We start from the raw sequence: 27,825 nt of genomic DNA, 5'->3' as shown, positions 1-27,825 counted from the left end.
TTTGTATTCCAGTCTGTTTTTAGCTAAAATAAAATAAAAAGTAACTGACATTCAAACTAGCAACACTGTCACCCCTTGAAGAAGTTGTTACAGTAAGTTCTGAGCTTAGGTACTGGATGTCCTCTTCGGGTGGGTCCAAATGTCCAGCACAATAAACAGCAGTTGTTACTGTGTGTGTGAGCATTCCTTACATTAAGTTTTACACTTATTTTAATTGAAAGTGGTAGATTCAGATATTACCCACACAGGTATATGAGGAACATGTTTAAGCTTTCTTAAAAAAACACGTTCGCTGTCTTGACGTAGACCACGCTGGTCGTCAAGACGCAAACGTCGTTTAAAACGGCTGAAGCAACCGTTGTGCATTTCACGCAGACCTCGCGACCTCTGAAACACCTCTGTACGTTGACAAGTGTGTCTGCCTGAAACGAGTCCCCCCTCCTCCCGTTTGGCCTGTTACGCAAAAAGCAGCGGATGATTGTGATTCGCTGGGTTCAGCCCTCCCTTTTCGGTGGTAACTTATTGCAGGAGTTCGCAGGCGGAGCTGCTCTCTCTGTGAGATAAATTGTGAGTGGTACAATTGACGGAGTCGGGTACGAGACTGTCCTTTTGCGTTTCCTGTAAGGGACCGTCAACATTCTCAGCTTTTTAAAAACCCCAACCAAACCGTTAGCCATACCAACCGAAACGGGGGTGTCATTACCGTGGAGTTAATATGTCGGGAAATAAAGACAGTGACGGCGGATGGAGGAAATTTGTGTGGAATTCAGAGAAGAGAGAGTTTCTTGGACGAACTGGGGGCAGTTGGCGTAAGTACTCCCATTTCCTTAATTAGACTGAACTAACAAGCTAGTCCTTGTCTCCAGTTAACGGAACAGTGTGATACAGTACGTCTAGCTGGAGGATAGTGGAAACCATTTTTTTCTCTCCATTTCCTGATAGTACACACAGAGACAGCACCTGTTAGAGCTCAGTGGCTTTGACATGCTGAGTCGTGACTTCGGTTTTCAATGGAGACTGTATGTAAAAGTTGGTCTGCTAAATCAGAATAACCTCAACTGTGAAACTCGAAACGAGCTTCACGCACAAAGTTGGCCAGGAAGAAACGCCACAGGTCGAATGTAGACCAAAAAAAAGCTAATTGATAAGATTAATACCCCAATCAACTCGCGCTGCAAATGAATGACACGGTGCCATTTTATGCTTGCTTTCACTCTTTAACATTAGCCTAGATGATTTTGACCAGATTCAAATAGGTGCAGTTGATATGCATTGTAATAGCCAGTGATGAAGGCGTTGCCCATATCGTGCCAGTCATTAATTATTGGCCTTTATGAAAAGGTCATCTTGAAGGACAGCCTGTTTTAGGCCAGGACTTAACTGAATCAGATGGTGAAAGTTGGGCTAGATTGTTGTATCCATCGCTCACCTTTTTTTATTTTAGCCTTCCAGTCGTTCTAATCGTTTTACTACTGTTTGCTATACTTTAAACGGAGGGGAGATGCTCGCCTAATACGGTAAGCAATGGGTGTTGATTTGATAGGATAACCACCAGCCGTTACACGGTGCCAATTAAGCTCGCTAAACCGTTTTACCAATTAGAAAGCCCCCCCCCCCCCCCTCCTCCTCCTCCTCCCCTCCCAACTACGGTGTGAACCAAACTCGGCGTCGTTCAGACACCGCCTGGGAACACGGTGTTGTGCTGGAGCGGATCACGACTCACATGTCTCATGGGCCACCCCCTCTCTATGTCTCCCACTTTCTTTCTTTTTTTTTCTTTCTTCTCCATATACCCTTCAAAGACGGGAGATATTTGCGTGTCTTCTCCAGTTTAATACACTCATACATCAAAGCTCAAAGAAACCTTCATATAAACTGCGAATTTCCGACAAAAGCTAATTCCATGACGAAAAAAAAAAATCACAGCTATGAAGAAGCAGGATCGCCGTTACTGCTGGCGCGTGGTGCCTAATGGCGAACTTACGGCAGCTACTTTCCGGTGGAGAATTTTAATCACCACATGTCAAAATGGCTATAATGTTACTAAGCCTGTAGTTATACTTAGTGAGCATCTATTACAGTCGCCCTGTTGTCCTTTGTTGTGAGGGAGAGTCATGTCGCACTAAGTAAAAGTAAGCTCTGAAAGCAACAGGTATGTCTGTGTCCTTGAGTAGCTTAAACTGCCAGGGCTCGTCTACGCAGCAACATAAAAAAACCGGTTCATTGCTTTGTATGTATCAGACTGTACTGCGTTTCAAATGAACCCTACTGTAGTTTTCAACATGTCAGCGTCGAGAAATAGCTGCCGAGTGACAGGGCGCTAATTCAATGTCTTCGACGTGTTTTTCGACTATTTTAGGGAGACTCTAGAACTCTTCCAGCTTTTAGCTTGCTCCCACAAACACGTTGGTTAAACCTAAAGATATGGGGAAGGTCCCTTCACAACATGCTGCAGCGGTCTGGTGGGGGAGGTGCTCTCCATTCAAACTGCCTGTCACCACCACCACCAAGCCATTCTCTTTGCTGTTTACACCTCTGGCCAGTTGGCTCGATACTCAAATAAGTCACATGACCGAACAGAAAAGTGATGTCCAGGTGATTGGCTGTTGCTAAAGTCGTGCTATAATGCCCTCAGAGGCCCCAGTCTGATTTTGATATGCTTAGCAGTGTTAGTAAAAGTAAAACTAATAGTCACATGATTGCTGAATCAAGGAAAGGAAGATATGACTTCTCCTAAGAGTGACATGCATGTTTGCCTGAATGTCACGTTACTAATTATGACTGCAACATTTCCATTTCTTAGCTGGCACACTGTAAGGAAACCGCGTTATTCTAATCCCACAAGTGTCAGTCTGTAGAGTCAGTCCATAGTTTTGTTCTGACAGGTGCAGCACAGAGCCACGCTGACGTGATCGATGGAAAATGGCTCACCACCTTCTTACTTTTGCTTGCATCTTTTGGAATCACCGCGTACAAGTTTCAGTGTTGTTTAACAGTAAAACGATATTGGTCTCACGGAGAGCACGGGCAGGCGAGGGCCAGTGCCACAGCTGAATCTCAGGCAGACCTCTGGCTGCGGCCTGCATACATGAAATAAGACTGGGGGAGTGCGTCAACTCGCCAAACTGGTTTTAAAAAGGCTGATCTGGACATGAACCTGCGAGTGGAAAGACATTTTAGGAAGGCGCCAAAACAACAGCAACCACGTGGGGAAGGGGGGGGGGCACTGATCTAGCTGAGATTGCATAATTAGAAACGATTTGTTGCCAAACAGATTCCAACACTGTAATTGTTTGTTGGTGATAAAAACAAATTGTAGTGGAAGAGATTTTTAAGAGTGATGAGCCCAAGTTTTCAGCATTTTAGTGTTTGTTTTTTGTTTTTCAAATAGACCTTGGTCTTGATCTTGGAATCAGTCTTGGATCAAGACATAAAATATTCATATTAGTCCAAGAGGAGCTTAGAAAATTAGATAAAACTATTAAAATAAAAAGAAAAGAGTAACGTTTCTGGTTCTGCCTTTTAATGGATGTGGTCGGATCTCATTTCTTTCTCATAGCTTTCATGAAAACCACAAAGCTCCTCTCTTTTATTTGTTTTTTTTCTCCTTCAGCAGCTGTCCCTTTCAGGAAATGCTCTTAATGTATGACATCAACTCCAAGACATTTCCACACGTATCTCAAGCATCTCAAGTAGATTGGATTGCAAATTAAATTAAATGAAAACTCAATTTCTTTCGTCTCACATGCATCTCAGAGTGAGTACATGCTGAAACTCTGAGGTATGTCTTCTACAGTGACCTTAAATGAAACTGGGCAAGCAAAGAATAAGAGTCCAGTGTGAATAAGGAATAAGCAGTGAATAAGGAGCTGTTTGTTTCATTATACAAGGACAGCATTTTTAAACCTGTTGGAAAATACACAGTGGAAAGGAGGGGTGTCTGCATGAGAGGTGGCTTTGGCGTCTGAAAAGGAGTGACTCATCCTGTGGCACTAGAAGCGCAACCCTCGAGTTGTTGCGTAATTGGGGTAAATGTTGAATGTGTGCGTGTGTGGGGGGGCAACATAGTTTAATTGAAACAGTTTCCACAATGAGAGAAAGAAGGCATCACCCAGAGTTCGTAGAGCATCTTGTCCTCCGCCCCACGATTTTGGTCAGGAGCTTTTGAGAGAGCAAACTTAAATGGCCTGTAGAGAGGTTTTGCTCAACAGTTTTCACATCATGTGACACATTTCTTTATAAAGTTCAGGTTTTTTTGATTAAGATGAAACTGTTCATCTTTATTTCCAAAGTCTGAGGTAATGTTTTTAAACATTTAAATGTCTAGGGAACTTTTCCTAAACTAAAAATATATTTATATGGTCAATTTTTCTATTTTATTCTTTTTGTCTCTGATCACTAAACAGTAGCTTAGAAATCAGTCTATTATTTATTTATTTTTGCAGTTCTGTCATTTTACTTGATGAGTGGAACTGACTTTTCTCCCCTTCAGTTAAAATCACCTCGTTCTACGTGATCTTCTACGGATGCTTGGCTGGAATTTTCATCGGGACCATTCAGGCGATGCTGGTCACGTTAAGCGACTACAAACCCACCTATCAGGACAGAGTCGCTCCCCCAGGTAAGTAAATGACTCCTCCTCTCCTCTCCCTCACCCTCCTGGCTGTATGAGCTCAGCTCCTTCTCAAACCGATCAGAAATATCTGTTTATGGAGCTGAAAATGACAGTTGGGGTGTGCCTTTAAGCAGCTACTCGATCAGGAGTCTTTCTGACCTCAAATAGGTTCAGCCATTTTGTCCTTCACTCCTCTCAGCCAGTCAATGGTTCCCCCCTCAGGCTGCAGGGGAACTAAAACAATTCATGTGTGCTGTGAGTCACAGCTGACATGTTTACATGTGCATGTGTGGCCAGAGTTTGGTGTGCGTGGTTTGGAATAAAACGATTGACTTTAGAAACAAAATGAGTTTTTCACAGCCGGGAGGCCACATAGCTGCTTTTTTTTTCTTTCTTTGTCCCCCACCCCTCCCAAAAAGTCTAATCTGTTATCTTGTGAGAACACACTCAACATCATGAAACCGCGCTGCAGTCACTTTACGAGCGTTTGAAAATTCCCTGCGAGCTCTGAGGCAGATTCTGAAGCGCCAGTCCTCGTCACACAGTGCCATTACTTGTTTACGCAGCACATGCTCCAGCCTTGGCAGTATTTTTAGCAGCCATTGTAGATGACTGGCTTCATGTGCCTGCCGCTCCGTCCACGACTGTTGACAATCGGAGCTTAGCGATGTTGCACTGAAAGTGTGGGGAGCTTTGAGCAGAAGCAACTTCCCAGCAGAGGCACGATCAAGGAAGCAGAGTAGTTTTTTTTTCTCTTCATTTTCAGAGCACAAGCCCGCCTCCCACTCTGGGGCTAAAAGTTTCCATTGTGAGAGAGACACACGTGAGAGTGGATGGGTGGGGGCAGGGGATTGGTGAACTTTCACAAGCCTTCAGGGTAATTTAAATGTTACTTCTCAGCCTCTGTTGCCACAACAGTTACAAACTTGCTCAAATATATGAAAACAAATAAATAAATCCAACAGTAGAATGGTTAAGGGTTCACAAATGTCACGCTTCCTTTCATTGCTCTTAAAACCCATCTGATTCTCCCCATGCCGCGCCTGGCTGAAGCCTTTTGCACACGGGCTGTGGAAAATTACCACCGAAGAGCTGGCAGAGACCATCTGAGGAAATCCCCAAGATCCTACATTGTCCTAAGATAATAGACGAGAGACTCACAATGGCTCTTGTGACATGTAGTGTTGTTTCTGTGAGGATTTTTATTTTGTTTTCTACAAATAAAGAAAAAACTAAATCTGTTTAGTGTGTGTGTTTAACTTGTTGCATTTAATCCTCACATTTCTGATGAGCCCCCCCCCCCCTCTCTCTTTTTTTTAACTTTTTTTTTATTTTCTTATTCAGGCCTGTCACATACCCCCTATTCAGTGAAATCTGAAATTTCTTTCACATTGAGTGATCGGAAATCATTTCAGAAGTACATCGACAGCATGGACACTCTGCTTACGAAATATGACGACGAGCGTCAGGGTAATGACATGAAATATGAAGACTGTGGAGGCAAGTAGAATCTGTCAAAACTGTCACAAACAAAACAAATGAGGATGGGATTTTGTGTATATAGTCTCCACTTTCATGTTCAGGTCAAATGTGTTGTTTTGTGCTTCCATTTGCAGAGTCCCCCCTCCCGTACAAGGACCGCGGCAGCCTGGACGGGACGCAGGGACAGAAGAACGCTTGCCGTTTCAGCAGAACCTGGCTCGAAAGCTGCTCCGGTTTGATTGACAAAGATTACGGCTTCGCAAACGGGAAGCCGTGTATCATCGTCAAGCTCAACAGGATTGTCAACTTCAGACCAAGGGTGAGTTTCCTGCACGTGCTAAGAATGCACAAGAGATTAAACAATTTAAAAATAAAATTATACCACACACAGTTACTCTTTTCCACAGAAAACACTGAGCTACCTAAAGTGTAGATTTCCTTCCTGGTACTGGTCTACATCACGATGTAACACAATGCCTTGAAGCCGCTTTAGCAGCTGGTTTAGGCACAGCTTGTAAGAATGAACAGCTGCCTTGTTCTGCCATGAGCTCCATGCTAGAGCCTCCTTAGCTACAAGCTAAACACACCTAATATTAACTGCAAGAGTGTTCTTACATGGCTCCTGTGGAACTGAGGACATAAACACTGATCTGTGTAGATAAACTCGTCTCCCTGCACTAAGGTCTAAATTAGAGATGGGTTTGAACATATTTGGCTTTAGGTACAGGGTAGAAGGGTTGCTTCGCCTTGTACAGAAGGACCATGTTAACCTATCCAAGTAGACCCTCCCAAAATAACATTATGAATCTGTATGAGCGTTTTATTGGCTCTTTATAGTCACTCCCAAATCATAAAAGAAATTGAATGAGAGGAGCTACTATAAACAATAGAATAAACAAGCAGCCTAAATGCATTACTGGAAAAGTCAACCATTTGTGATGCGAGCTGAATGCCGCAAAGAATGTAAAGAGAAACCGATGTGATGTTTTTTAGACTGAAACCTGTGGGAATCGCGGCCATTTCTAAAAATAGAGTGGCTTCATACGTTAACTGCCCGCGAGCTGAATGAGTTGTCTCAAGATTTACAAAATAATCAGCATTGACTAGACGTCTGTAGGCGGTCGTCATCCTACAATTTGCCACAACAAGCGTAACACACCCTAATTCCTTATCAAACCTCAAGCCTAAAGATAAATCTTTCCGGTTCCTGATGCACATGCAGTTTTGTTTGTGGGGGGAAACAGAAGTTGTTCGGCTGTTTTAATGTGGTTTGGATCCCGATTTTGTTCATCAACAAATTTCTTTGTCTGCAGGCTCCCTCCAACAATCAGTCACTCCCAGAAATTCTGCAAGGCAAATCATATGACAACTTCATCCCCATTTCCTGCAAAATTAAGGTAGGTGTCATCCAGCACCATCTGGCCACAAAGTAACTGTTTGACTTGAGAAAAAAATGGTTTGATTGCATGTCACACTTATGTGTTTGCAGAGAGAGGAAGATGAAGGGAATATCGGAGAGATCAAGTACTTTGGTGTTGGTGGACTCGGAGGCTTTCCACTGCAGTACTACCCTTACTATGGCAAACGGCTGCAGCCCCAGTACCTGCAGCCTCTGGTGGCCATTCAGTTTGTCAACATCACCTTGGGCCTGGATCTCCGTATCGAGTGCAAAGTATTTGGGGCTAACATCGACTACAGTGAGAAAGACCGTTATCAGGGACGCTTCGACATTAAATTCAACATAAACTCGTGACCTCAGCCACGATGAGCACTCTATTTGAAAACAAACTAAGCGTAGAAAGAATTCAAGAGTTCAGATAAACACCACTAGTCTTTGAACATTCATAATATACAGGACCTACACTTAATCTGTGTGCTTTACACTAGCTTTTCTGTGTTTTTTGTCAAGAGTTAGAATGTAAGATACAAGAGTAGCAATAGCAAATATTTATTCTACTGTAAATGAAAATATTCCTTGAGCCATGGGATGTTCATCTATTACTGTAAAGCAGCAATTCCACTACTGATGTGTAGCGAGTTGTATTTCTGTCCCCAAGGTATTTCTTCATCACGTGGTTTCTATATATTTCTGGAGTGTTCATAGCTGTAGTCCTGTTGTAATCTCCTTTGTCTTATGTCAGCTTTAGTGGTCCAAGGTGTGTGCGCGTGCGCGCTCCAGTTTATGTGAATGCGTGGAGTGTTTGTCAATGTGCTCTGACTAACTGAAATACTAGCATGGTACTCTGAACCTTTAAGGCCCATGTGTGAGTAAATGACTGCGCTCCATGGAATCTTTTTATTTTGTTTGTTGTTGTTGGGTTCTTTTTTTTTTTTTTTTTGTGTGTGTGTGTGTTCTTTGTTCAAGTCGGCTCCGGAAGAACACATTTGTACACATTTTGTTCATCTTAGCTGTTAGATAAGGTTTGACATTTCTGTTTGATACTCTTACATCTGTTCATTCTTAAGTCATAGTGTAGAGCTTTGTGGGTCCAGCCTAGAAGACTGTCACCTCCATGGAAACAGTGGCAACTCAGTGCTTTGAAATCTGTTTTTGCTGGAGACGTCACGTTACGTGATGCAACTTACTATTGAATGTTTTAGCCATTTTCATGGTGGAAGAATTTTATATTTATGCAGTTGTACATTTTTTTTCTTTTTTTTTTTTTTTCTTTTTTCAAAGTGTAATGTATGAATCCAAAACCAAAGTCGCTGGTCAAAACATTAGAGAATATCAGAGGCAATGCAGTATCCCGTGTAATAAGATGTTTAGTTGGTGTGAAAATACTCAATTCAATGTTGAAGATCAAAACACGTCAGGAGTCTGCTCTTGTCACTTTATTTAATCTGCATAAGGCTGAAACAATAAACAGATAAATGAGACAATGGTGATGTCTTTAAATGGGGACTCGTTTCCTCCTTTGCTTTCATCCATCCAAGATCTTGAAGAAATACTGCACCTGGAAAAAGAATTTAAAGGAAATTCGTCACGGCATCTACTAAAGTAGTTTGTATCATGTGTCAACTGCTCCCTGATATTAGAAGGAGTGACGCTGTAAAATACCAGCATAAACTCCCCGCAGCACGTGCTCTTTCTTGATCATTACTGTATGTTCCAGTCTTGGGGGAAAAATGGCAGCTCAGTTAGTCGGAGGCTAATTTATAACAAGGGGGCATTTGTCCCGGCTACAGATCAGGAGTTTTCCTGAACAATGACGTTCGATGGGTCAGACCCACTCCCTGTAAAACAATGGTTTTGTTTCAAATTCCTCTGCCATTCTTGTTCTCCTCAAAACCAGTGTGATCTGAGCTTGCCCCGGCCCACAGAGCGGAGTCATGAGACTCGTCTAAAGACATGGCTTCACAGAGTTTTGTTCTTGGCTAAATGCAAGGTAGTTGTTTATGCATGGACCATAGGACAAAGAGGAAACTTATTTGTAGTGTGAGAGGAGCCACGCTGATGAAACAACGTGAGTGTAGTCTAGAGTGCTTGGAGAGGACAGTGTGTCACCCACCTCCAGAACACCGTCTTCAGGGAGGTCCGTGCAGTGGACTGCGTTTCTCACTTTGTCTTTACCATAAAGGGCACGCAGTGTGTTTGGACGAAGATGCTGTGCGATTTCCTGTTGAATGAAAACATCTCGATTGTGATATCTTTGCTGATTAAAAACCAGGGCAAATCATTTTATTGGCATTCAGACCCAACATTTAACAGCAGGTAGCTAAAGGCAACGAGATGACACACTTTCTGTTGTGTGGATGATACAGCGATGGTTTGAACATCCTGTTCTTTCGTGTTACTAAAACAGTGATTACTCAGCAACTGAACATGTGATCCTGTAGAAGAAGTGAAAAAAAACCACTCACACCCAGCAGGCTTTCCAATAATGGTATAAAGGGGAGTCAGATTCTTATTACTTCAGACTTGTATTTCCCTGATTTCATTTAAAGATAAAACAGTGGATACATGTTTTAAAAAAATAATTAAGAAAATGAAATGGAATTTCCGTAGCTTTAAAAGTGGGCTTATTACTCCACTTTACTAAGCATGAACAGAAAGATTTTACTCAACAGTTTATTTATTCAGCTCTTGTGTTTGGCCTTTTCTGTTGCTCTCAAACAGCAGGCACTTCTGTCCATTTATCTTGAGCAACTATTTCCTTTCAGCATCAGACACTCCCAAGGTCAAAGCTGGGCTCTATTGCCCTGTAAGCCTCCAGGAAATGCAACCCTCCCACAGGGTATGCCATCAGGGGAGGGGCCGAATGTGAATAATCAATTCACCAAGAGGACTGTTTACACTAAAGCCGCTGAAATACTGGGAAACATGGTCAAACCGGAGGAAGTGAATCATGCGGCTGTGACAGAAACGCACGGGTAACATGTAGGATTATGTCACATTAAGAATCTACGTCTTGTGGCAGGGGAACATTTCCTGTACTCTGGTGGTACACACGAGCGCACACAAAAGGCAGGAACAAGGCTCAAGGTCACAGATGAACCAGCCCTCTCCTAAAAAGAAAAAAAACAACATTGGGGTTCACAACACTGAAATAAAGAAAAAGTAAAGCAATATGAAGTATGTGATTGTTATAGTTTAAAATCTTTAATGTGAGTTGGATCAAGACCAAATACCTTTTCAACAAATCACATTGCCATCAAGCTCAGCTCAGTCATAGACTGTAAATAAATGGACTGAGCTGCCTTGGTATTACCTATTAGCATGACCCATTTAGCAACTTCAAGTTCAGCTTTTGGCCATCACAACCTTGGGTTTTTGGAGCCACATTTACCACATTTAGACGACGAGGTGGAGCTGGAGAGACACTATGAAGCTGATTGGACAAAAGCACACAGCTTTGAGGACAAATGTCTATGAAATAAAAAAATTTAGAGATGTTTAGAGCTGTCAGTGTTTTACTTGCAGCAGTCACAGCGCTCTTAATCTAAGGATTCAGAAGCTTTTGTGACAGTCAAGCCGAAGCTAAACGCTACTCAGAACAGGAGAGTACATTTTTCACCCTTTCAAACAAACTCAAACCTGAAAAATTTCATAGAATTCAAACAAGAGCTATTTTGTGGATATTTACATTGCGTCAATTCTGGGTCAAACACTTCCCCCAGCCCAGAACGTGTGTGTAGCAACACTGTCGCCATGTGTTCCCAACAGTCTTGGTTGCAACACCATTGCAAATGGTTGCGAATAAGATGCGATCCCTGGATCCACATCATATAACTATCTGATGCAGAAGTGACATGGTGTAAATATCTACACCATAGCGTTCATACCTTAATGAAATATTTGAGGCTTGAGCTGTTTTAGATCGCAGAAAATGTGCTTTTCTGTCTTCTGTGGTGGTCTCTGTGCTATTAGCTTCAGCTCACCTGTCGGGGAAGCTTTTGATTCTTTGAATTAAGAGAACTTTGCAAAAATTTGCAAATTTTAACATAAAGCTAAGATGTGAATCAAGGTCAACATAATAATGCATAGTGCAAGAGTTAGCATTGTGAGTATAAGCTTATTAGCACACCTACTAGCATTTAGCTAAAAGCACTGCTGTTGTGTAGTACAGCCTTCCAAAGCTGCTAGCATGACCTTGACTGTAGAACTAAGATACAATTAAAGCTTATGGCATTTAAAAAATAATTCTTCCACAGGGGCTTTATATAAACAAATCAAAACAGTATGCCTTTTAAACACGGTAACAAATTAAGCAAAGAGAGCTGCTGTGGTCTACTTCACCATGATATTTTTTTACATTTCTGGAGTCTACAGAGAAGCAACAGCCTAAGGTATACAGCCCCAATCTTGGCTCTGTGCCTATCTCACACTCAGGCAGAAAATGAGCGCTCCTGTTCTCTTCTCCACTTTCAAAGGCATTCTGTGCCATTATGAGTGGAAGGACTTTGATGCTTTGATGCTTTTTTAAGGAGCTGAGCAGAAAAAAAAGATTTGACAAAACTCAAAATAAGGCATTTTTTACTTAAAACTAACTGTGGCTATTCAAGAGCCATTATCTAACTAGCTGGTTCAATCAGAAGTATATACGAGAAATTATTCATGGGAAAAAAAAAGCTGAACAGCTAGTTAGAGGATATTAGAACCCAAAATATGACAGTTTACTGTCAGGATAATAAAATATCTGCACGTTACACACATCGTCTTCAGACCTGTCCAAGCAGCCCCCATTTTAATGAGTCTCAAAGAAGAAGGAATTAGAAATTTGCTAGAAATAAGAGAATTCTTAACATGGCAGCGCCCTCTGTAATAGCATTAGCAACGCATGAGCGACTTGCTGTCAGCGTTTAATTTGATTTTAATGAGTCTCACAGCATTAAGGACCCATGTTCCTCTAATGACTGTTGGCTTTTGTGGACAGTAATGGCCAGAGCAGAGTGACCTGATGGTCACATGACCGCCCAGAAATGTCTGATCCTTCACGCGCTGCTGAGTGTCCCACCCTGCTGAGGTGAGCACGAGCCGAACCCATGAAGTTCTTTGTGTTCTGTGTTCTTTTCTAGTCGGTGACAGATGTCCAGTACAGCACCACTCAGAGCTTTCAGGCCTTTAGAAAAAAAAGTATACAGTCTATAGTATAATATTATAACATAAAACTTCGAGGGCTACAATACAAATGATAAGAGATTGACAGTGAACTATGCCAACATGCAGTAACAATGCTCATCTCTTTAATGGTACAACACTGCAGTAAATTTAGCACGGCGGCCACCAGAAATAGCTAATCCCCCCCACACAAAACCATTATGGGTAGAAAGATCAATAGCAAAAGCAGAGTTTTCATCAATATAATAAAATCTTGTCCTCTTGTAGCAGGGACTTTATGCCTATTTGATGGTGGTGAGTACCCTGTACTTGTTATATGTAGCAGAGGGCAGCCGTGCCTCATTTGAAGGGGGGAGCGCTTCGTTTTAGAAAGTGAAGCTGTGTGGAAGGGAGTGCAGGCGGGCTCTGGCCTGGCTAACAGAGGAGCGCTGTGTCTGTCCACTCTGATATCAGGACACATCACGAGACAGAGCGCAATCTCATGACTGAGTGAGTGCAGGGAAAGGCAGCTGAGGGTGTGGAGGTGTGAATGCATGCAGGTCCTTTATTTCAAGATATGTGACGCCTGGTTAAAGGCGTTATTCGCCCAAGCTCTGTATATATTAATGTCTTTTCTCTCTCCAGTAAAGAAACACTCGGTTTAATTGATCGACCCTCAGCACTCCCATGTCAAAATGGAGTTTGAGGTCAGTCAGCCCATCAATTCAGCCCTACAGCTGTGCTCATTCACATTAGACCTGTACTGTTTATAGAAATGCCAGCTTGGTTGAATCAATAGTCTGTTCTTACCAAAAACAGCTGAACCTTAACTGTTAGTAGACGGTCTAACCATTTAATACTCTCTGGGGTTTGTGGAGTTAATGTGTTTCTATCCGTCAGCCTGATAACGACATTTGGAATACTTTTGCACACATACACTGCATTCCACAAGAAAATGCACTGTACTTTGGTACCTGCCCAAACTGAAAAACACAAAGCCACACACTCCCTGCTGGCCATCTGATCTGTTTGCATCTTGCCCTCTGAGATCCCAGTACTGCTGTGTCTTTCTGCTACTACTGAGTAACAGACGACTGAATTTTACTGAGGAGTAGGAGTACAAATATTTTTTTTGGGGTGAGTCTGAGGTCATGGAGTGATGCAACTGTTTAACCTCCCAGTTGGTGAGTAAAGTCTGAAGTAATCAAAAGAGGTGACAGAGTCCCGAGTGGGGTAAGAATGCTGACAAGAAATAATAGCTGCTGAAGAATTTGTCTACTTAGAGTTGTCTGAACATATATTAAGTAATCCAATAGAGACCTACAGCACATGTCACCCCAAAACCTACCAAAATGACTTGTTCATACAGTAGCTGAGCCAATTACAACTTTCTGCTTCTTTATTTTCTATGTAAACTGTAATGTCTTTAACTATAGGTTGTGGACAAGTGTAACTTTTCCAGCAAATAAATGCAATATCTGAGCAACAAATTTAGATGAAAACTGAACATTTCCAACTTTGGTCCCCCTTGTTGGAGGATTAATTATATATATTTTTTTTATCTTCTGAGGAAGAGCTAAAGCTTCATGCAGGAAATAAGACACTGGCTTTAACCCACTTCTTAATTCTTCTACAAAAAAAGAAGAATGCTACAAAGAGGATCTGAAAGATCATGCAATTCACTCACACGGCCTCTTTAGTGTGCTACAAGTAAGACTGAATGCAGATGTAGATATAGTAACTGAGGAAAAACAGAAACAGAAACAGAAAGGCCACAACTCTGGAATCGATGAGCAGTGTAGTATCGTGATGTGACTTGGTAATCATCAGCTAATCAAAGGATCTTCCTGCTTTGTGGCTACATCAGGAGGACTGATGGTAAAATGCCGACTGTTTATGCATAAATTAACAGAAAAAATAGCAACAATGAAAATTACATGACAAAAACAAGCTGAACCATTTGATATTTTTAACATCCTTCGCGGCTGAGTCATAGGCAGCTGCTGTGTCAGGGAGAGAAACTGCGCAGGTATGAAGTCTCTCACTTTTAAGGTACCCAAGCACGGCGTCCTATCATTAGGTTTCACATCACGCACAGCCCCGCAGCTCCGGTTCCACTCTTCACAGGAACATACAAATGTGCACAAATGTTCCTTCACGCACGCACACACACACACACACACACACACACACACACACACACACACACACACACACACACACACACACACACACACACACACACACACACACACACACACACATACACACACCATTATTTCCCTTCTGTCTTTGTCTTTTGTCTGTTTAAACCATAATTTCCACAACCCACTATGCAGGATATATGACTAAAATGCAACTCCTCAGAAGTTTGCCGTAGTCTGATTTATGATTTAGCTGTTTTTCAATTTTCTTATGCTCAGCTTTGAACCTCAAAAAGCGTGAAAGCAGGTAATGAGCTCATTTCAAATGACAAACACGGAGCCTTTCCTTCGCCCACTGGCCTGGCTTCCAGCTTGAACCGCTTTTAAGCAGATGTGTCCCAGATTTTAGAATAAAAGCTTTGCTTCGAGGATTTAGCCCGGCGTACAAGTATGCAGGGCTACAGCACAAAAGAAGCGCCACATAACTGGCTCGAATGGCTCTGATAAGGACGATAAAAACTTAACACTGCTGTTGGTGTAGTAAAGACAAGCAATCCTTAGTAGGAGCAGAATTATCTCAACCTTAAAAGTAAATATTATAAAGACTTGACAGTGTAAAAGTACTGCTAAACAACACCAGACTGTTGCATACTTAAAGCCAAGAGTGTGTGTGTGTGCTTCTATGAAGTTACTATGAAGGACCAGATCAGTAAAACTGTGTGTTTCATGACTAAACTATGTGCATAACGCACATTTGTCTTCTACAGATTAATAAAGCCATTTGTAGAAATATCAATCATCCATACGCACACAAATTAACCTGATTTCCACTCCCATTTTTAGCCACAACTTCAAGATATGCATATCAGGATAAGCAAATGAAACATTAGGGGCGTGTCAGCTGTGTCATTTGCTTATCCTGATATGCATATCTTGAAGTTGTGGTGCACAATTTGCTCAACAACTTCAGTTTAACCAAAAATAAGAGCGAGACAACTATCAGTGACATAGAGAAAAAGGACCTCTGTTTTAGTTGGTGATCTCAGCTCTGTAGTCACTGACAGAACAAAAACTGCTCAATGAAGGAAGTAACAATAGATCAGCTCTGTAGGTTCAGAGCAAAGGACTCTGCAGAGGTAAAAAAAAAAAAAAGGTCGGAATATAAACTATAATCAGCTCTCACATCTCATCGGCTGTGGCAGAAGACAGACAACTCCCATTTTATCTGCAAAGGATGACAAAGCTTGCACAGCGCCCACAAGAAGAAAGGAGAAGAATCGATGTCTCACTGAGCAAGCTCCTTGAAATTGTCTGTTTTTGTTTTATGGTGTATCATGTCCCCTCTTCTTCGGTTTCCACCTCATATCAGAGCTGCGTCGCTAAACAGACGGTTTGATGAATGCTCGAGGTGCGCGCAGTCTTCCTTTATAAATACCAGCATTTGTGGAGGAATAGGTGTGTGTGGGCAAACTCTTCAAGAGGAGGCTGATGGACAGATTACTATTTGCACTGGATACAAAAGATTGAATTTCACAGCATCAAATCTGACTTTTGACATTCTACATCTTGAGCAGGCCGCTGGGGTAAAATATAATGAGGAAATAAGAAATACTCACTGGTTCAGCAGGCCCACAGAATTCCCTGAAGGTCTTGGGTGTGTCTGTGCCATGGATCTCTAGGGCCATACAGGGTCCAGAGCACAGCTCAGTCACCATATTCTGTAAAATTCCCAATGAGTGATAATGACTACCATTTTCCCCCCCTAAAAACTCACGGGTACATTTTACAGATAATGAACAGCTGTTTTTCTGCTATACCTTTTGTTAATTGGCAAGATCTTGTCAACTTTGTGTATGGATCATCAAAAAGTAGCAAGTGACGGAACTGTGAAGCAGGGATTAGCTGTGATGGCACAACAGCGTGGTGTTTATACTCACAGGGTACTCTACGACAACGCCTTTGTAAACCTCAAAGAATTCTTCTGCGTTTGCTCGGTCCACGTTGAACTGTCAGAAGGTGATATCGCTCATGAAAAACAAGCATTAAAATGTCAAATGGAATGAAGAGACTGCAGGAAGTGTATATTCCTTAAAAAAAAAGCGCACAAAATGATAGAAATGAGCACGCCAGAAGTACCTCACACAATGAACAACTCAGTTTACCCAAATCTTTTAAAAATACTATTAAAAAAAAAGGTATAATCAAGAGCATAAATGAAACAAACTAAATTACAAACATGCATTTTTATTTTTTTTTTATTGCTACTAATGCACCACAGTGCTGCCACATTGATGGAGCTGATGGATTTATTTTGCCCTACAGCCTCACGTCTGATGGGGCACAATGAATGGAGTGTGAAGGGTCACTATTTGCATCACTGACGCTCAAAGTTCAATTAAGTGGTTTGAGGCGGATCAGAGGAAGCCAATACAGCGCATGTATTACATGAAAACACGTGTACGGCCAAGATATATGGACATGTGAGGCTTGTCTTTGCACAAGAGGAAGAAAAGGGGGATTATTTGGAAAACTTTTACCATCTGAAGAGCTGAAACTTCAAATCCAGCTGCAGATATGGAGTTGAGAATCTTCCCCGTCGAGCCTGTAAACACATCAGAAATGTTCATGTCAAGCTTTTACGATCTTTTCTCAAAGTTTACACAGATTTACGAGTAAAGTATTTTAATGCTGCAATAAACTGCTGAGTGTGGTCCAGATCCAATAAAGCTCTGGAGCATCATTACATTAGATTTAACTGAAAGAAAGCAAATACATTCTCATAGCTGTGAATGGACTGTAGTTATGAGATAAAAACTGAATGTGCTCCTATTCAGACAGCACCATTATGTTTTACTGCGGTGACCTCAGTGTCTTCTTTGGACAGAGTGAGATTGTCTCACCAATGTCCCGTGTATAAAAGTGACTTTATTTTGGTCCAGTCAACCTTTGAGAAAGTGAGACACTGAGATGTACGACATGTCACTGTGGATGTGCATTATTATAAAAAAAAAAAAGAAAAATAGTGCAACTGCAATGACAAATGAGCTCCGGTGACTTTGAAGGTCAGACACATAATTGAATGAAGGCGCCAGTCTCATAATCTCAGTCTGACATCCTGATAAAAAGTAGCCATGTACTCCTTAGACAGGAGATATTGCCATGAATTCTAAACGCTGCAGTGTGCAGTCGTGACTCTCTGTTTGGACCAGGTGAGGGCCGTGAGTGTCGACGAATTTCTCCACGGTTCCGTCACAGTCCAGTTATGTGTATTAGGTAATACACCACCTCCCGAGTCCTCTGTGCCCTCTCCAGGCGGCAGCCAGCAGCCTGCCTAGGATCACACTCAATGCAACTCCCCAAAGCAGCTGGTGCTGTTGCTAGGAGATCCTATTCTGGGTGCCTGGCAACAGAAGCTTCTCTATTCTGGTCATGTCTGAGTGAATTTTCAGTGGCAACTTCCTTTATCACCACTGTGATAGGCTGTGTCCTGCAGACGTAGCTGTCGCGTAAATTAGCTACTTAAGTGATCCTTGAGGGAAATCAGAGCCGGCGCTTTGGTACTATTTGTCCTCTGCTGGACAAACCATTCAGCCTGGGTTACTATTCCTGGCTCAAACCAAATATACCACCACAAGTCTGAAAGGTAAACATGGCGTGGTCGCATTAAAACTGTGAAAGGGCAATCTTTTAGCAGGTTTTCACTATTGCTATTCCACCTGTAGGCCAGCAAAACTTTCTGCTAGAAAGTTATTCTGATTAAAACTGACTGAAAAATGTCCAGCAGTCAACAAACTATGGAGATACATATAAAGAGATTTGATCAAGCACACTGAGCACTCTGAACGGCTGCCATTTCCTCACAACCTCAATATAAGAGTACAAAAGACTCGGCTTAGTGAGCAAAAGAGCTGCCACTTCCACTGTAAACGCCACAGCTTACTTGTAATTATGTCAGCAAATACCTGCTGAGCAGCCAGACCTCAGTGGACAAACAGAAATCTGTTTTTTTTAACTGTGTCAGATTGTGTAAACTCAAACTCCTTTCAGATAAAAACTGTAGAACTAACAGAATACTCAGACTAAAGCAAAAGGAAAGCCAGATCAACACATAACTTAAAGGCAAGTTTTATATATTGCATTGGATTTCAGCGCTGAATACACGTGCTTAAACCAAAGGGAACTGAATGTAGCCCTCTGTCTTCTATTGTTGTTTACAGTGACATACTTTTGACAAACCTCGCACAGTAGCGCAGCTTTTAATTACAACACTATCACTGTGTCCTGTCCGGAACAGTATTCACTGCAGCAGGCATACAAATGTGTGCAACATGACTGAGGTCATTATCACTGTAGCTCACTGCTAAACAGTTTCTCAACGTTGCCTTTACAAATAAAAAAATGCAAATATTTTGACGTGTCAGAGCAGGAAAATCACAACTGTGACCACAGAAATAAGATCAGAGATGGCTCTAGTCCATTTGGGTGTGGTAAGAATGTCATGCCAGAGAGCAGCATGCACAGAACCGTGGTGCTGGCACACCGATACATACAATGCAGGCTTTATTACCGCCATAGCTTAAAATGGCCCTCCCGTGAGAGCAAAAAACAAAATAACCCTGAACAGAATGAAAAGATTAAGTTTTAATGACAACATTCACCTTGGTTTAGCTTGGTATGAGTATGCAATCAGCTCGAACCCAGCTGATGGGAATGTCAATAGTTTTGAAAGTATTTGATCATCAATGGAAGTACTGGGGAAACTGGAATTTTGCCCAAATAGTGGCCCAAACAGAGCCTAGTCCGTGTCAGATAACAAACAAATGATCAATGAGGATGAGCAGTCAAGATCAAATAAGAATCATAAAACAATTACTTAGGTCCTGTTCTGGAACCAGAACAAAAAGCCAGGACATAAACTATGTGATGATTCATGACATAAAGGCTGCATACGCAAACTTTTCACTAAACTTATAATGCTGTGTGTACGTATGATTCTCTTTTGTAAATCTCAATCATCAATCGAGAGAATATATGCACGTGCATGAACCCGATTTCCACTCCCATTTTTACCAATGAATGGCCGCACTCCCCTGATCTGGGATTCACAAATAACAACATTGTTTTCAACCCAACTAAATAGGCATGAAAGCAACAGTGACAAAGATGCTCAGTTTTACACAGAGTAGAAAAAGGAGAATCAGAGAAAAAGGATGTCTGTTTTATTTGGTGATCTGAGTTCTGTAATCACTAACTGAACAAAAACTGCACAATGAAAAAAAGTAAGAAGAGAGCAACTCAAACTGCAAGCTCAAAGCAAAGGACCCCGCAGAGGTAAAATGGAAATGATTGGAATATAAACCAGCGATCTCAACGTGCATCAGCTCATACATCACATCACAGCTGCGGCAGAAGGCAGACGACTCCTGTTTCATCATGTGTGTACGCATCGTTTATGCATGTGGCCCTGGGCCTGTCCTCGGTCAACAACTTTCTGTGTGCTTACTTCAGCTCTGCTCGGATAATTTCACATTTCACAGGTCAGAGCTCCTGCGGCATGCTCTATGAACAGGGATCAAGGCAGGGATTTGGAAAAATCCAACGAGCGATTTCGCAACCATGTAGTGCCTTTGTGTGCCACAAGGATGTAAGCAGCCATACATGGAATGGGTCACACAAGTCAGTGCAGCTGCATGATGACAATATAGATTAATCAGCAAACATGAACACATGTCCTCCTTACCTTCTGATATGGCATGAGGTTTGATGATGCAACATGTACAGTCTGTATAGATGGCTGTGTTGGAGGGACCATGGCCAATTGTGGAAGGAAAAAAGAATTCAAGCTCCTAACAAAACAAACAAGAGTGGGCATAATCAATTCTGGAAATGCGAAGCATTGGCTGCAAAAGCCAATGCTTCGCATAAAGTTAAGAGTTTTAGCTCAACATCCTCACTTTTGCTGCTGCTGCGAGTGAGTCAGAGCCATGGCCAACATTTTTGATGCCATCTGTTCCGAACTGGGCGCGTACACTCTGGGGTGCCTCCTTCCGTGCCACAGCGGAGTCGGCGGGTCCCAGGAGCCTCCTCCAGATCGACATGGCCTCGTCACCCATGAGCTCCATGGCAACCACTGGACCCGAGGACAAAAACTGCACCAGGTTACTGCAAAATGGAGCAACACCAGAGTAACCCACTGATTTGAATGGAAAAAACAGCACCGAATGTGCTTAAATGTCACTGGAATCATTATCACAGCTTCTGTAATCATGGTTACTGGCTATCAGAAACCTTCTCAGCTGAGATCTGGCAAATCATTTACACAGGCACTCACTTGAAGAAAGGCTTTGACTGATGTTCCACATAAAAGTCTGCCGCTTGGCTCCTGTAATGTAACAAAACCATAAACCAAAGTTAATCAGTGACTAAATGATTTTATGCCTCCAAAGAACTCTATGTTCCAGATTAGTGACATTAAGAGCAGTCAGTGATAATTTTGTGTTCTAAACTGTTTGAGAAATACAATCATTTTAGGCAGAAGTTAAACCAAACAACATTATACTATTGCCAACAAGGCCACTAATTTCAGATCTTCACGCCTCTGAGGGTAAATTGTGTGTTTTCCAACCAGAAATTCTGTACTTCTATTTTAGCATAATTTGACTTTTTTTCCATTTTGTTGCATCACAACTGAAATTTAAATGGATTTGTTTTTGGATTTTCCCTAATGAGCAGACATGTAGTGTGAGCACAAGTATTTTTCTCCTTTCTTGAGCAGTTAATTACCCTGAGAGGACATAAGTAACTCAACTAAGACACTTTGGGTGCAATCTAAGTGTGACGTGATCTCAGTATAATTACACTTGTTAGGAAAGGCCCGAATGTGCTTGACCACTAAGCGAGTTGCAAACAGGTCAGAGACAACGTTCAGGAGAAGTACGGATTACGGCTGGGTCATGAAAAATATAAAATAGTCTCAATATTCCCCTGGAGCACAAATAAAACCATAAGTAGAACATGTAAAGACCACAACAAACCCACCTACCAAAAAAGGGCAAATGAGAAAAAAGGGCAAGAACTCCTCGAGTGGGCAAGAAGGACATTAAGCAGAGAGAAATCCGAGAGGCCAAAGGTCAACCTGAAGAGGCTGTGAAGCTCCACCGTTGAGTCTATAGAAGCACTTCAAGTTGTGCACTCCACAAAGCTGGGCTTTATGTTACAGTGGCCAAAACAAGAAGAAAAGAGCATTTGCTTCAATAAAAACAAATGATTCTTTTTTTGCCCAAAGGCATCTGAGAGACTAGACTCCCAGAATAAGTTATAATCTTTAGTTATTCTCTTTCTGGCCTTTAAGGGAAACAAAGTGTGTAGCACAAACACATCCAAGACCTCTCTTTGCCTTTCAGAAATTCATCCCCACAAGTAAGCATGGTGGTGGAAGCATCATGCAGTGGGGACGTTTTCATCAGAAGGGGCTGGGAAATTAGTCAGAATAAAAGGAATGATTGATGGAGGTAAATACAGGCGGATTCTTTGGGAAATCTGTTTCAGTCAAGATAATTGAGACTGGGAAGGAGGTTCAGTTTTCAGCATGACAACAACTTTACCCTTATCCAAGCCCAGACCTCAGGTTAACTGTACAATCTGTTGTATGACTTAAAAGATTTTTGTACACCAGCTAGATGAGTCAAACTTTGAGACATATATATGAGACATATAAGGGACTACCCAGCATCGGAGAGAGGGTGAATACTTACACGTGCTGATATTTAGCATCCTCTTTTCCATTTTTGTGTCATATGTTTTGTTTCCCAATCAAACTTTTACCCCAAACAGGTATGTTGTAGTCATCAAACGAAGCAAATATCCATTCTAATGCCAGGCATAAGACAACAAGAGTAAAAAAGACCAAGGGCTGTGAATACTTTTGTATTGCACGATATCTCTATTACGTATCTAGCTGATTTAAGTTGATTACCCGAGGAATATTTTTATGGTGTAAAAACAGTTAAACAAGTAAACGTCCTGGATTCAAAGTTCACTCAGCTTGGTGCCAGCAGGTGTTAAATTAAAGCTGCACTCATTGTTCTACCTGAGGAAACAAGCGGTTTAATAATATTATTATTAGATTGCACCATGACTAAGCACCTGATAAAACAGTTAATTAAATGCCAACTCCGTCTGTCCCTTTGCATGCCATATGTTCCCAATGTGTGAGAGAGCAGAGCTGTCCATCTGTTCTAATGAGGATATTGGCAACAATCAGGCCACGTCTCCCTCTTTGACAAGAGTTTGATACATTAATTCAGTATCATTGTAGAATTATCATGAGACACTCTACTGAAGGCCCACCTTACCATGTAAGCTTTGTCATTTTTGCTTTGGTCACAATCAGGTTGGAGGAGTATATCAATTCAAAGACATCTCCGATCTTGGTAACCACATCTGGCTTTATCAAAGCAAGAGTTCTGGAAAAACAGGAGGAAAAAGAAGTGAATGGTCAACGTAAGATCAAGCGGTGTTGGGTAAGTATCTACAAAGTTTGTACACGTGGATTTGGTCTTAATTTTATGATGCAAGTCTTGGCTGGGCCACTCGATCTAAGACTTCTACTGAGGCCATTCCAGGATTGTGTTTGCTGTTATCTTCAGAGCGCCATGGTGCTGAAAGAACTGTCACCCCAGTCTCAGCTCACTCTGTTCGAGAGCTGCTTTTTCCTTAAAGACCTCTGTTTTCCTGTCTTCCCTGAACTCTGACCACTCTCCCTGTTCTTACTGCTAAATGGCCATTCTGCCCTACAATGACGCTGCCACCACCAACTTTCATCATACGGATGGTACGGGCCACTGATGAGTAACATCTGGTGTTCTTCATAAAAAAAGGTCACCCCCCCAGTCTTTTTTTTTATATACAATCAGAGTCCTTTAAAAGCCATTTTATAAACTCCTCATTGGCTGCCAAGCCTTTTTGAAGGCCTGGCTTCTTTCCAGCTGCTGCACTGTGAGCGCCTGCTTGACAGCGCACTGCTGAGATGCTCATAGTCTAGCATCTTGGTTAGATTGATTGGGGAAATCCCACTTCACTGCTTCATATTCACATCAACAGCTTTTGTAAGTGTTTAAAATTGGAAAGGGTTTGAATACTTTATTTAGAGTAATGAAGCTGGAGACTTGGCCAATTTTTTAAAATAATAAATAGCAAATTCTCCCCGTGTATGCGTGGCTTCTCTCCGGGTACTCCGGCTTCCTCCGAAGGTCCAAAAACATGCATGTTAGGTTAAAGCTGAAGTCGGCAGGTTTTCAAAATTACGAGTCTAAAGTCGGAAAATTCGAACTGATACAACTTTCAGGTCCCTCCCCCAACCTCTAACAAGCTCCGAATCGCCCCCCAAACCCCTCCCCCTCTGTGGACGAGGTTGTGCACGTGAGTTCACACCAGTGTGAGCGCACACAAGCTGGGGCAGACTCACGCTCAGCAGTGTGTGCACAAGCTGTGATTGACAGGTAGGATTCCTCTACCCTAACTTGATTGGTTAAAAACAGCCGGGAGCGCTCGGTTTTTGCAAGCATGATTACAGGCTTCAGAGGGAGCTACAGATTTCGTTATTTTTCCTAAACAGCCTATTTAATATTCTACTTCCAGAATCCCATGACAGTTCAAGCTAATATGACTAAAAAAAGTTGCCGACCGCAGCTTTAACTGGTGTCTCTAAAATTATCCCTAGGAGCGTGTGTGTGGTTGTTCGTCTTGTTTGTCTCTGTGTGGCCTTCTGATGGACTGGCGACCTGTCCAGGGTGTACCCAACCTCTCGCTCGATGACTGGTGGGATAGGCTCCAGACCCGACCAATGGATTAAGTGGGTATAGAAAATGGATGGATGGAGTTTCAAAAGTAAAAAATGATGGCAATTCTGAAAAACAGCCATATTGATAGAAGGCAAAAAATATAATGTATCAAAGTCGACCGCTGTTGACAAATCGTGCTGCTTAAAAACAATAACCTACAATATTTATAAATCCTCTTTAAATGATTACACAGTCACAATGACCAACATATCAAAATCAAGTAACACTTTTCTAACAATCTTTACAATACCGAAGACCAAGTATAATATGAAGAAGTGTATGACTGTGAGCAAGTTCCAGTTAAGTGGATTGTTTACAAGGTCATTAATCTTGCATATAATGCTCAAAGCTGTGAGGTATGTGAAGTAGAGAGGATAAGAACGACTTACTGCACAGCCCAACCATTCATACCTTTCTTTTTTACTGCCCAATTTGTTTGCCGTGAACTGATCTCCATAATCTATCAGATTTAGCTGCCGTGAGAACACATTCACCCGATTCCCCACAAACAAGTCCTCTTGATGGATGTCATCATATTTGGTCCTTCTCAAAAATATCCGCTGATTCTTCACGTCAAACTGAAAATAAAAAATATTTAAAAACATGTTGGCGGTTTATCAAAAACATCAGATGTTTAACAATCCCCTAAAAATCTTAAATATTCTGATTCTAGGTCAAAACTGTTTGATCAATTCAAATGAAGCAGCAGTGCCCAAATAAGCTGATGTAAACATGAAATGTAAGTGCAGAAGGAAATGGGTACCATCTCCACCGAGCCATCCTTAGGGTAGAAGAATAGCTGGTAGCGCCGAAGGAGAGCTGCAGTGGGGTCGTACCACTCAGCAAGAAAAGCGTAGCGATCCTCCTGAGAAAGTCAAGGAAAAGATGAAGTCACATAAATGCAATTAAATAAAATAATACTGAGCTTTAAAAATGACATCAGGGTATCATAATGTTGCTCACAAGTCACTTGTTACATTAAGACCTGACTCCTTTCAGACTAATATTTTCAGGTAAAGATGTAGAAACGTAAAATAAACCTGTGTTCGATCAAATAACTCAAGCAAGTTTTTAAGTGATAACATTCATTCAGAAACACCAGTGTAGAATTTAATCCCATGGCAGAAGATGGAAAGGAGATTTCAATATTTATTTAGTCTGGTTTCCTCGTACAAACTGAAAGTTACAGGTTTATGGGACATAACTCCTACTGAAGCTTGATAGAAGATAGATAGATAGATAGACAAGAAATTAATTGATCCCTCGGGAGGTTCCCACTGGGAAATTAAGGCTCCAGCAGCACTACAGCAACATATACCCAATACTCCAATAGTAAAATAAGACAGTAAAAGAGAACAGTAAATATAAATTAGCAAGCATATTATGGTATTGTTGTAGTAAGCAAGAAACAAAGTGACCTTGGCATGTTTGCTGTGATTATAACTACTGATTAGGAGTGAGTTAAAATATCTTAAATCAACACTTGAACAATAACATACCATATCCGGTTTACCCTGTCAACCAAAAGCAAGTAACAGCAGCAGATTCTGCTCTGCACGGTTGCCACATAGAAACATGGGCTGTTTGGCAAATATCTGTCAATGGTCACCATGGGAGCTCTACTTGAAATCACGTGGACATTTTTGTGAATAGTATCGTTTTCCAGTGGATTACATAAACACACATACAGGTGGAGTGTTTGTGTTCATCATGTGGGATGCTAATGATGCAGTGTGAAAGAAAAACCTTTGCGAAAGACGGCACTTTCTAAAAATGTTTACCTTTCATTCTCAGTATAAATACATACAAGTAAGACTAGATGATCCTTATTTGACCAAATAAATACAATTAAATGAATAAAAAACAGTCAAAACTAGCAATTTGGGGAAGAAGGCTAAATGCTAAAACTAGTAAAGTTGATTGAACTATCAATTTACACAATGTCTAACTTTAGCCCTTTATTTTTTTGTATTATTATTAGACAATACTGTTCATATGACCAGGATTTCTTTTCACATTTCTACTTAACATAAAATGTTGCCCAGCTAAGCAGAAACTCAAACTCAACTCAACAAAACCCTGAATACCTAGAATCAATACCCAGAATGCTTAAACACAGATACAAGACATGGATACAACTGTCCCGATCGGATTAGTATAAAACAATGAAATATTCCCCTTAATGCCAGTTTTACTAACACGTGACACATTAATTTAGCGAGCACTGAGCTGTTAGCTTTAGCAAGCGGTTCAACTCAGCATATTAGCTGGTTAGGACAATTAGCTATCAGATTAATGCTAAATGTGACTTTATTTCTACACCTAAACTGGCAATATGAACATAAGTCGTACTATGTAGTTCAGCCTCGATTAGCATCTGGGTATAAAAGTGTGCTATATTGAGGTTGCTAAGCTAAGGCTAGCAAACAATTGCCTGTTTGGTTTGTTCGAGCCCTAACCAAAGTTCTGCACCATAAAGTGTTCTCACACCATTTCTGTTACAAAGGGGAACCTCAACTTACCATTTAAACAAATGAACTAACTATACATGACCGAGTGTTGTAGATTGTTTTTAGACGTTAGCAATCCCCGGCTGTGCTCCGTTTCCATAGTAACTGCCGTTGCAAACTAAGGTGCGTTCACTGATATTGGAAGTAACAGGAATACATTTTGCTCAGTACTTCTACCGTAAACCAATAACGTGCAAGACTTTGAATGATCACAGTAGTTTTACGGTTAATGTATGTTACTTAGAACTTAAACGGTAAGAGAAAATGTATCACATGATACATAGTAGTCTTACATGTCAGATGTGCCGTTTTACATACATTTATAGGTGAATGCTGCCGCCTGTTACGAGAATAGTTACATCTCAGAGAGGGTTAAACAATTGTATGCTGTTAGCCTTATTCAGGCGAGGTTTCAACATACGAGCAAAGCAAATGTTTAATAACACTGCATTTCTTCTGGCTCTGGCGAAGCGGCGCACTCATTGCTACCGCCTTTAAGGCGGTAGCATGGTTGCCGCGTCTGTCACGGCGGTGTCGCACCGTGACGTCAAAATGACGTTTCAGGCCTGGCGCTTCCCTTGAAAAGACGGCGCAGCGCGTTGTCGTGCACCAGTCGATTTTTGTAACTTGGCGGCGCCGAGCACAACGAACCGGATGGACCGATGTGAGACCAGGCTCAGTGAGGAGGTGC

The 27,825-nt window shown here is 41.6% G+C and overlaps 2 protein-coding genes across 3 annotated transcripts; one reads left to right on the top strand and one right to left on the bottom strand.

Moving 5' to 3' along the window:
• Nucleotides 1-527: 527 nt before the first annotated feature.
• atp1b1a (ATPase Na+/K+ transporting subunit beta 1a) lies at nucleotides 528-8,980 on the top strand. Its single transcript, XM_075484827.1, has 6 exons — nucleotides 528-809; nucleotides 4,493-4,621; nucleotides 5,960-6,115; nucleotides 6,232-6,416; nucleotides 7,411-7,494; nucleotides 7,587-8,980. The coding sequence occupies exons 1-6, from the start codon at nucleotides 716-718 to the stop codon at nucleotides 7,848-7,850; spliced, it is 912 nt and encodes a 303-aa protein (XP_075340942.1). The 5' UTR covers nucleotides 528-715; the 3' UTR covers nucleotides 7,851-8,980.
• nme7 (NME/NM23 family member 7) lies at nucleotides 8,918-27,582 on the bottom strand. Of its 2 annotated transcripts, none has more exons than XM_075484826.1 (12): nucleotides 27,428-27,582; nucleotides 25,388-25,489; nucleotides 25,036-25,202; nucleotides 23,137-23,247; nucleotides 21,114-21,164; nucleotides 20,737-20,944; nucleotides 20,523-20,628; nucleotides 17,320-17,384; nucleotides 16,720-16,788; nucleotides 16,399-16,500; nucleotides 9,610-9,717; nucleotides 8,918-9,054 (listed from the first exon to the last, which is right to left on the bottom strand). In XM_075484826.1, the coding sequence occupies exons 2-12, from the start codon at nucleotides 25,388-25,390 to the stop codon at nucleotides 9,022-9,024; spliced, it is 1,023 nt and encodes a 340-aa protein (XP_075340941.1). In that variant the 5' UTR covers nucleotides 25,391-25,489; nucleotides 27,428-27,582; the 3' UTR covers nucleotides 8,918-9,021. The 2 variants fall into 2 exon arrangements, with proteins under 2 accessions (XP_075340941.1, XP_075340940.1); XM_075484825.1 differs by lacking the exon at nucleotides 27,428-27,582 and adding an exon at nucleotides 27,147-27,266.
• Between the last annotated feature and the right edge of the window lie 243 nt (nucleotides 27,583-27,825).

The sequence above is a fragment of the Odontesthes bonariensis genome, chromosome 15 (assembly GCF_027942865.1).
Source record: "Odontesthes bonariensis isolate fOdoBon6 chromosome 15, fOdoBon6.hap1, whole genome shotgun sequence".
Taxonomy (NCBI): Eukaryota; Metazoa; Chordata; class Actinopteri; order Atheriniformes; family Atherinopsidae; genus Odontesthes; species Odontesthes bonariensis.
The sequence above is the reverse complement of the archived record's forward strand: the minus strand, read 5'-3'. Positions and strand labels throughout refer to the sequence as shown.

Excerpts from the sequence above, each read along its gene's own strand:
- atp1b1a (XM_075484827.1), top strand. The coding sequence starts at position 716 with ATGTCGGGAAATAAAGACAGTGACGGCGGATGGAGGAAATTTGTGTGG. Across the intron at positions 810-4,492 it reads ACGAACTGGGGGCAGTTGGC|TTAAAATCACCTCGTTCTAC; the intron begins GTAAGTACTCCC and ends TCTCCCCTTCAG. Across the intron at positions 7,495-7,586 it reads CCATTTCCTGCAAAATTAAG|AGAGAGGAAGATGAAGGGAA; the intron begins GTAGGTGTCATC and ends ATGTGTTTGCAG.
- nme7 (XM_075484825.1), bottom strand. Across the intron at positions 25,203-25,387 it reads AGGATGGCTCGGTGGAGATG|TTTGACGTGAAGAATCAGCG; the intron begins GTACCCATTTCC and ends TTTTATTTTCAG. Across the intron at positions 9,718-16,398 it reads TCTGTGGGCCTGCTGAACCA|GAAATCGCACAGCATCTTCG; the intron begins GTGAGTATTTCT and ends TTCATTCAACAG.